This window comes from Enhydra lutris, unplaced genomic scaffold, assembly GCF_002288905.1.
Source record: "Enhydra lutris kenyoni isolate GAN:26980312 unplaced genomic scaffold, ASM228890v2 scaffoldscaffold52, whole genome shotgun sequence".
In the NCBI taxonomy this organism is placed as follows: Eukaryota; Metazoa; Chordata; class Mammalia; order Carnivora; family Mustelidae; genus Enhydra; species Enhydra lutris.
Genome location: NW_019154136.1, coordinates 2,093,668 through 2,103,842, shown reverse-complemented (window position 1 = coordinate 2,103,842; position 10,175 = coordinate 2,093,668). Strand labels below are relative to the sequence as shown.

The window sequence follows — 10,175 nt, the reverse complement described above, 5'->3', positions numbered from 1 at the left end:
TCAGGCTGGGACCCAGACAGGGAATACGAAGTGACCCGGGGAAGAGCAAGAGGAAGCGGAGTCCATACAGAGGGAACAGCAGGTGAAAAGACTCTGAGACCAGAACAGGCAATATCTGTTCCCTGATCTGCAAGACCATTACATAGTGGACAGTTTTCTGGCACTAAATCTGGATAGATTTCCATCTTCTATTTGACCAGACTGATGACACCTTCTAGTACAGGGGTCTGCAAACGACAGCCCAGGGACCAAATCCAGCCGGCCACTGGATTTTCTACATAAGTTTTACTGACACACAGACATGCCCATTCAGTGACATGCTGTCTGTCGGCTCGTGCTCTAAAGGCAGGACGCACTGGTGGCCACATCTGGGACCACAGGACCCACGAAGCCTAAAATACATGCTATCCACGTATGACAGGACACATTCACTGATCTATGTGCTGCTCCAACAACACATGAAGATCTCAGCACACTCCACCCCGTGCTTCCATCTGAGAAAAGCTGTTGGGGTCCTCAAGGACTTGGCCTCCCGTTTCTTTTCGTCTTTTGTTCACAGTTTATCTGTCCATCTTTTCAATCTACTTTTCATACCTTGTGTATCCTTTCTTAGATACAACCTAATTTGGTAGGAACTTTCTTACTATGTTCAGCCCACCCATTGGATTTGGAAGGGGAGAGATTTCTCTTTTCAACCTTGCTATTGACTAGCTCTGAGGCCCTGCACAGCTTTTCTTGACATCTTTAAATCCCCATTCTCTTATTTTTTTTAAGGTTTTATTTATTTATTTGAGAGAGAGAGAGAGAGTTCACAGAGGGGTGAGGAGGACGAGGGAGAAGACTCCCTGCTGAGCAAGGAGCCTGATTCTGCACTCAGTCCCAGGACCCTGGGATCATGATCTGAGCAAAGACAGAAGCTTCATGACTGAGCCACCCAGGCACCCCCATTCTCTCATTTTAAAGATGAGGTAAAAAGAATACTTACTTTAGAGCGATTATTCATATATAGATGCTTTCAACTTCATGTTCATTGAAACACAATTCAAATATTTGCAGTTAACATTCCACAGAATATGTAAATAATCCCAGAAAGTTATTGACACAGAGTTCAGACTTACGAACCCAGCAAAGAATAGCTAAGAATTACTGGGGATTATAAGTCTAACATGTCTCAGGCAAGCCGAGGATGGTGACAAGATTTGAGTCATGGTCTTAAGTGACAACATCTACCCCTGCAAACAAGGTGCAAGACAGCTGAGAAGGCTTCACTGTTGGCTCAGCTCATGATCCCGGGGTCCTGGTATCGAGCCCTGTGTCAGGCTTCCTGTTTGGCGGGAAGCCTGCCTCTCCCTCTCCCACAACCCCTGCTCGTATTCCCTCTCTTGCTGTGTCTCTCTGTCAAATAAATAAATAAAATCTTAAAAAAAAAAAACAACTAAGTTGTGGCAAAAGCAGCAGGAAGGTCTAAAAGATAGAATGGACACTGTACACTGAATTTGGCAGTGAGGACATCATGAGTGACCAGTGCCTGAGCGGCCTCTGTAGAGGTTTGGTGGATGCTGAGGAGGCCAACCCCGATTTCTGTGAGAGAAGGATGAAATGGAAGCTGAGGAAGTTAAGACAGCCATCCTTGATTATGCTTTTGAGAAATTTAAGAGAAAGACCAGTTGGGAACTAAAAAGTGATTGAAGGGGTCATGGAAATCTTGAGAGAATACAAGCAAACCTGTGCAGGTTTCTAGCCTGAGTGGGAGGATCCACAGAAAGGAAGAGGTCAAAAATTGAAGGGAGAGAGGGAGGAAAGTGTGAGTGTACTGGAACTGGGGAAGAGCAAGCATGTGTGCCCAGAGGTTATTAAACATCAGTAATTGCTTGTGGTCGGCCATACCTGCAGGTCTCCTGGGTTCATCTGACCAGCATGTTCACAGAAGTCTTCATGGGCCATGCTGCCGCCCTCCAGGAGGTAAGACACCTTTGACAAGACAAGCATTAGAAAAAGTACGTGTTTGGCAGCTCTGAAGAATTGCTCACTTTTCACAGAAAATGTGTGAGGTAAGTGTCAGGAGCGACTAAGTAGCACAAGCTGAGGGAATGAACCTCCAGTGAGAGTGCCGTGTTAGCCCATACAATGTTTCTGAGAGAATTCCAAATAGGAGCCCCTTCTTCCATGTAGATGCAGCCCTGAGCATATCAGTGCTCACGGCCCGGCGACAGAAGCCCCCACTTGTCCCCTCAGTCTACCATGACGGGTCCTAGAGCTTGGGGTGAAAAAGGCAGCTCCCTCTGAAACAGCAGGGCTGTGTTACCAAGGCCAATGTCAGCCAGGTGTGTCGGGCGACAGATTTCAGGTCTCCACACCTTCCCCTAAAAGCTGATTCGAGAAATCCAAAGGCAACGGCCTTTACAACAGCAGACACACAAACTCACTTAGGTGCTCCACAAACACAAGTAAAATGTCAAATGAATCCCTAGAATTAAAGTCAGCTTTTCCAGGGCCGTGTCCGTACACGTTGTGTTGTGTTGACAACACAACAAATCCTGTGTTGTCCTACAGAGTAGCCACTAGCTGCGTGTGGCTATTTAAGCTTAATTAAAGTGAAATAACATAAAAAAAAATTCGGCTCTGCAGTTGCACTAGCCACATTTCAAGTGACAAACCCCTGGTTCTCCCCAGGGGTTTTTAGGGAATCAGCCTGCCCACAGAAAGCAAGTCCCTCTGGGAGGGGCCAGCCCCCATGGCAGTGGCCTTCACGGGTCTGGCATAGCCAGTGAGAGGTGAATAAAGTCTGCCCAAGTCTCGCTCACACACAGTATTTGGAAGCTCGGCTGCGTGCAGACAGAAGCCACATTCTCCAAGATCAGCTTTCTCAGAAATAAGGTATTTTTTTGCATCTGCCATCTCTCTTGCTCTGTCATCTTCTCAACTGGCTCAGAATTCATGCTGAGAAAATAAGCCACCATTTACTCTGCCTCCTCATACCCCAAACAAAGGGCAGTTAAAGACCTGCCTACAGTCAAGCTGTTGCAATCTTATACTGTAGCCTTATAATAAACTGTCTTCTTCCGGAGCCAACTTTATTGGATGCCAGATCCGGAAACCAAAGACTTATACAGAACACTTACGACCATAGAAATCATAGAAATGGCTGACATTAGGACCCTCCACGTGTCATCCTGCCAAACAATGACATTGTACAGAATGGTCTCAGCAGCAACCCTTATCCCAGCAGGTGACAGGCAGATGGCTACGGAAATTGGAGTTTCTAGGTTGGGATGGTGCCTTTCATGTGTCACCTTGATTGGGCTAAGGGATGCCCAGATACATGGTAAAATGGAACTTGCTATAGTAATGGCAGCCGTACAACACTGGCACAGGAAGAAAAGAGACCCATTTGCATGTGGAATTTACATATGACGACAGCAATTCCAGATTAGTGGGGCAAGGATGCCTTTTCTGATAAATGGTATCAGAACACAACTGACTGACCATATGAGTAAAGAGAGTAAGCCCCCACTATAGCGTTACAAATGGATAAAGACTTCAAAACACGCTTCTGAGATTTAAATCTATGGAGACAAGAATACAAAATGTCAGCACAAATCTATCTTTGCAGTGTTTATTATGATAGTAAAAAGATGGGAACAATTGGATGATGGGTCTACTAGGGTACACTCACCTAATTATGGTACAGCCGTACAAGAGAATATTACACAACTGTTAAATAGAGATGTAGATCTCTATTCACTGACAAGGATAAATGAGATACTATTTAATCAAAAAAAGCAGGTTACTGAACAGCAATTTTATTTAAAGAGGTCACATACAGTGACAGGTTTAAATGGGTTCATTTAAATAAAATTGTAGCTCATCATTAGTGTGCATGGAAATGTCCGGATGAACACACCCAAATGTGGACAGTGGTCACCCCCAGATGGTGGGAATTGCAGGTACATTTTATTATATCCTCTTTCCACTTTCCTGAGAGTTTGGGCCTTCTGCAATGAGTAGTTTACTTTTTTACAACGGAAACAACTTTATCTCACAAAGATATAAAGATGCTACCGCTAATCGGTGAATGAAAAGAAGTGATATGCTTTATTCTGCAGAGATGCTGGCATTTGTTCCCTCTTTAGGGGACCTGGGGCTGGCGAGGAAGGCCATGAGACAGAAGGGAAAATACAAAGAACCAGAACAATGGCGCCATACTGTATAAGACGACAATGTAGCTGGCTCTGACTTTAAGACGCTGCTAGGAAGAAAAGACCTAAAATTAGTATGAAGCCAAAATAGGAATGAAGCACTTAGAACCTCATACAAAGCTTAAAAATTGAAGAGAACAAATAAAAAGCTTCCAAATCTCAAACAACCAGTCAAACTAGAAGGAGCAGTGTCTAGAATTGCTTTCCTTTTCCTGTTATGCATGCATTTTGAGTTAAAATAGCTGCATAATAAAGGCAATTTTCATTCTGTTTGGGCTGAAGCTTTGGGTTCTCAAAAGGAGTCTCTTTCAAATCTTACTCCTTCCATCCCCAAAGTCCTTTCAATTATCCAAAACTAGGGCCTTTCAAGTTGTTAATCATCTAAAAATATGGCAGGCAACTTTAAAAAGTAAATTGCGGTGAGCATGACTCATTTAAAGATGAAAACTTACGTAGACACCAAGAGGTTTTGCGCGCGCCTGTGTTACAAGTTTTATTTTAGAAAGCAATGTCAACGCTGTTTCTAAAACACAGAAGACACTTATCTCCACTTTTCCTTTACTTTTTCAGTGTGGATGTCCTCTTTTCTCTGGTAATACAAAAGTAAACACCATCCTAAATACTATAAAATCTGAATTAGAGAAGTCTGGTCAATGAAGCTTTACAGAGTTCATAATGCCTGCCTTTTACTACTTAAAAATGACTTTTAGCCATTAGGAGGGGGGAAACATTAGAAACCAATGACCCCCTTATTTATGGTTGTCTTTTATTTTATTTATTTATTTTGCGTAAGGGCTGTAAATGCTACACTGAGACCTTCAGTATAAATTAATGCCTGCGGAGGATTTTTTTTTTTTAACTCAGGCAGTATTCTGAGAGTTGACACAACCCAGATGATTTTTCAGGACATTCCATAATCGCAAACACCTGGAGAATGGCCGTGGGTGGTTGATGGAAATGGGAGTGTTATGTTTAAACCCAAGAGTTGCATGTGTCTCATTAAGAAATCTGTAATCTGAAACAGGTGTTCTCTTAAAGGACCTGCCATGCGCCCTGGTCCTCCCTCAGTCCTCTTCCTCCTTCTTAGTCCTAAACTTTCCATGGATCTTAATGAAACATTTCTGCTTCCTTGTCAGTTCCTACTTCTTGGCACGTTCATATATTTGGGAGGACAGAGACCCAACACCAAAACAGGAACGAAAGAAAAGTGGCACTTGCCATGTGACATTTAAGAGCTCTTAATTAATTCTGAAGAATTACAGTACAAGACAGAGTAAAGTTTGTTGTTTCCTTCTGGCTGGTATTTAGAAGGTCGAGTCTGATGATCTCATTCAATGTTTCTAGGTGCAAAACTCTTTCTTGAAAGCAAAGCATTTATATTATAGATAAGACCATGTTTACTTTTAATTTCCATGGGCCTCAAATGGTGGTTTTTTTTTTTCTATTGGTAGCTGAGTAGGAAAAAGAGAAAAACAAAACAAAAACCATGGCTTGAGGCCATGGCTGTTCAGACAGGCCAGCAAGGAACATATCGCCTAACAGAAGCGGCTAGCAGCTCTTCAAGTACGGAAACATAATGTTCGAATCCATACAAGTAAGGACCCACGTTATTTTACAAAAATATTTTAATTACTTGGGCAATCACGGAGACTGCTGGAGTGTCACCCCACTAAGCTCACCCAATCCCGGCCCCACAGAAACCTTCACAAGGGCCAAAAGGCGGTTTTAAAAAGAAAACATAACCAACACCGTTTAGGTATTCAGCCAAGTATTTTTATAAAATTTTATAAGTTTTATAAAATTTTATAAAAAGGGTCCTGCCTTGCCATTTCCTGCTCCAACCCTGCCCTGGGGGGCCAATGCTGCAGGGACTGCCTCGGCACTGCCTCCTGCTGGTGGGCCCCGGCCCTGGGGAACCACTCAGGCTCTGGGGCCGGGGCTGGAAGCTAAGGCTTGCCATTTACCAGGTGTGAGATGTGGAGCCAAGTCCTTTAACGTCGTGGAGGCTCGGTTTCTTTGGGTACAGCCGGGGCCTAGGAGAGGAGCTCAGCAACGTGTGAGTACTAAATGCGTAACGTGGACAAAGCGCCTGGCACCTAAGGGTTCAGTAAGTTCTAGAACGGGCACACATGCCACACTTCCGCTGCCAGAGATCCCATCCATGGGTCTTCCCTCATGCTTCCTGGAAACTATTTCTGCCGATATTCTCACAGCTCACTTCCTCACTCCATTCAGGCTCCGTTCAAACGTCAGGGCCTAAGAGAGGACGCCCCCAGCCGATCTGTCACATGGTCCATCTATCCTTTATCCTCCTACCCTGACTTGTTTCTTCTTCCTCGATTCTTCCCAAAGGGACACTATGCCATGTAATTATTTTATTTTACTTTACTTTTATTATTTTTTTTTGCCATGTAATTATTTGGTTATTCACTGTCTTCCGTAATAAGTGTAACCTTCCCGAAGGTTCCAACCCAGCACAGCATTAAAGAGCTATCGAATGAACACGTCATTGATGAAAACAGAGCGGCTTAGGGTGCTTAAGGTCACGCCATTCATAACTGCAGGGCAAGGACTTAAATTAACATTTGGTCTTTGAAAATAAAACCAGTTCTCTCTCCAATGCTGCCTCACCATCTTGGTGGCCGCACATGTGTTGTGAGATCTGATGGGAGTTGCTTAAACAGCCAGGACTGGGGTGCCTGGGTGGTTCAGTCGGTTAAGCATCCGACTCTTGATTTTAGCTCGGGTCATGACCTCAGGGTCGTGAGATCGAACCCCGAGTCAGGCTCCATGCTGGGTGTGGAGCCTGCTTGAGATTGTCTCTCTCCTGCCTCTGTGCCCCTCTCCCGGGTTCACTCTCTCTGAGAGACGAGAGAGAGAGAGAGAGAGAGAACACCAGCCAGGATGGCCAACTGCAAGGCCTTTAGGCGAACTGGCCACCTCTGGCAAAGAAAGGGTCCTTGTGCTGTTGTAGGCAAAGCTGAAAACAGGCCTTATGAGTCCTGGGTGAGGGGAAGAGGCAGATGGAGAGATGGGCAGCCACAGGTTTCTGAGAGGAGGTGCTCCCAGGATCCTTCCTTGGTGCGGACATGAAGAGTTCTACCCAACAATGTCTAACTACAGAAAAAAGAACAACCAACTTAATTTAGACAATTTTCCTTTTATATTTTTCTATTGCTCCCGTTCGCAAATGTCTCCCAAATCCACTCATTTTCCTTTCCCTAGGAGTAAAATATCTGACAGGAACATCAAGGTTCGATAACAATCATATTCCTGAATCCAACTACTGAGGTGAGCTGAATCGTGGACTCCCTCAGAACCTTCCAGCTGCTTCTAGAACCCCAGGGCAAAGCCAGGAATGCCCCTTCTCCTCAAACCCCACTCAGGATTCAACCTTTTGGGGAATCTCTTCAGACAAACTACCACTGGCTCCTCATGTAATCATCAGGCTAAGAGCACCTACATCTCCTAAAACTGTGGTCAAGGTGTTCGCGTCCGTTTTGTTATGGTTCCTGTGCTATACTGAAGGGACCGCAAGGGAATGTTCTACCAACTTCTATGATTACATGAATTTTCCACATGCAAAAGTGTAGTGTCTGCAGCCAGGGTGAGAACGGTGGGTGGCTGGAAGTACTGTTGCTTTAGAGCACCCTCTGCTGATCCTAACAGTGTGTGCTCGCTGATCTTGTTCTATCAGACCTGCCCCCGACAGGGCTGGGCCTCCCTAACAGAGCCGCTGATAACCAAGCCTGTCTTCTAGCCCGGGCATGGGGTCTCTGCTTCAAGACCACGTGCAGGTGGCAGGTGGCCATCTGGACATCAAGGGACCAGCTCTTTCGTGGAGCAGAGGGAAGGTTTTCTGCCCCCATGCTCTCTCATTAAAAGGTGTCAAAGCAGACCCCAAAGAATGAAGGTCTGAGGCTCACAGGGCGCTTACCAACGAGAGAGGTTTTAGGGATTTCCCTCTTGTTTAAATATTTTGTTAAGATTTCATTACAATATTTAATTTAATTAAGCAGCTGACATTTTTAGATGGGAATGTAAGAATATTCTTATTCTCTGATTCAATTCACACTTCTGGCCAGTGTGTTTATTGTACTTGACGTTACTGGGGCACACTTCTCTGGTTTTCGACCTCAAGGAGCAATAAAAACAACAATAAAAAACAAAAACCCTCCAAGCAAACAAAGAAAAAGAAGCAATAAAAACATTTTATAATAAGGGGGTGTGATAGAAGGATGTCAATTTTTATCTTTTGCCTTTTTTAAATAAACTTTGGGGGTAATTTTAAATGTCTCTTCTTTCCCCCTGTCTTTGCAGCTTGCACAGGGGAAAATGTCATCACAAACTCATAAACAGAAAGTTAGAAATCACCCAAAAGAAACACAAGGATCATCCCTTCCCGGCCTTCGGGGAGCCACCACTCTAGCAGGGGAAACACTAAAATATGCAGATAAGAGAATCTGCTACTAAAATGAAGTATGGTGCGGGGGGGTGACTCCTGATCTCAAGGCTCTAAGTTCAAGCCCCATGTTGAGTACAGAGGTTACTTAAACATAAAATCTTTTAAAAAAGAAAAAGATGTACAATTAGTCCCTGTGGAAACACCGAGAAAAAGACTAACTCTGATGAGAGCAAGAATCTGAAGGAAAGGGGGAGACGTTCATGGAGGAGGCAAACCCCCCAGCTGGTCCTTAAAAGACTTCACTACTGGGGAAAAGCCAGGGAGGATCGGGCAAAAAACGTACAGAGGTGGCAAAGAATCTGTATGTTGTAATAAAAGGCCAGAAACAATTAAAGCATGGTTTTGTTAGCTACGCTGTTATTACCAGATCACCAATGGTCTTGCGGCCGCAAGAAGGGAAATGACTCCTTAAACACCCGGGCGGTGAGCCGGCCTCATCCATTCCCTCCCTGAAGTTCAGAGAAGAGCATTACTTTGCACTTACAGGCAGGAAATTTGGATCCCTGGACCACAAAAGCACCGGGTCCTACAGTAAGTAACAGAGACACTCTGAGGTGTTCACAGCTGGGGATCCCTGTCCCAGGCGCAATCTTGTTTCTAACGGTATTAACTTGACAATGTTTTGAGATACTATCAGGGAACTCTGTTCTAGAAGAAGTGATAGCGTGTGAGAATGGACAAGTGCGGGCCTGGGATCGGATGGGCCTGCCCAATCCTGCCCTATGTGGGCTGTGTGACCTTGATAAGTCACCACTTCTGAGCCTCTGTTTCCTCTCCTGTAAAATGGGGGGTGGCTAACAATTCCTACTTTTCAGGATTGTTGTGAAGCTTGGAGGTAACATATGGAGGCCATGTGGCGGCTCATAGTGCTTGGCAAATTTCCTTCGGGTTTGGTCCTAGATGGTCGGGCATTTCATTTTAAGAGAGTCTACTGATGGAGAACTCTGAAGCAGCTTTGCTAATAGGGTTGAAGACTTATAAGGATTTTTAAGATTTATTTATTTTAGGGGAGGGGGCAGAGGGAGAGGGAGTTATAAGCAGACTCTGCACTGAGAGCAGAGCCTGACGTGGGGCTCGATCTCACAACCCTGAGCCAAAACCAGGAGTCGGACACTTAGCCAACTGCACCCCCCAAGCACCCACTGCAAGGAGCTTTTCATCACGTAAAGATCTATGTTCATTTACTCTGGACTTAATTTCAGTCTCACTTCAAAAGCGTTATTGGGTGTCATAAAAGGGTGTTTAATGACTGGTTTACAGTCGTTACTATGTCCCCTCTTCCAAAGTGTCAACATAGTCTCTCAGACATGAATGGTTTCTGTTTGTAACTGTAAAAGGGTAGGGGCGGGGAAGATGGGGAAGCCCGCTGGGAATTTGTTTGGATTACTTCTAAAGACTATTTCAGTTAAGTGCTACTTTCCCGTGTGTGACCGGGACCGGAGTGGGACTCTCCCCTGTGGGAACAGGCCTCTGCGCCACAGGACGTTTAGCAGCATTCCTGGCCTCTTCTC

General features: G+C 44.8%; 1 protein-coding gene across 1 annotated transcript in view; it reads right to left on the bottom strand.

The window, feature by feature from the left end:
• Positions 1-10,175, bottom strand: part of LOC111157101 (pirin) — a 120,278-nt gene that overhangs the window by 83,310 nt on the left and 26,793 nt on the right. The window contains 1 exon segment of the mRNA XM_022518346.1: positions 1,888-1,971. Within this exon segment, the coding sequence (XP_022374054.1) occupies positions 1,888-1,971 (84 nt within the window).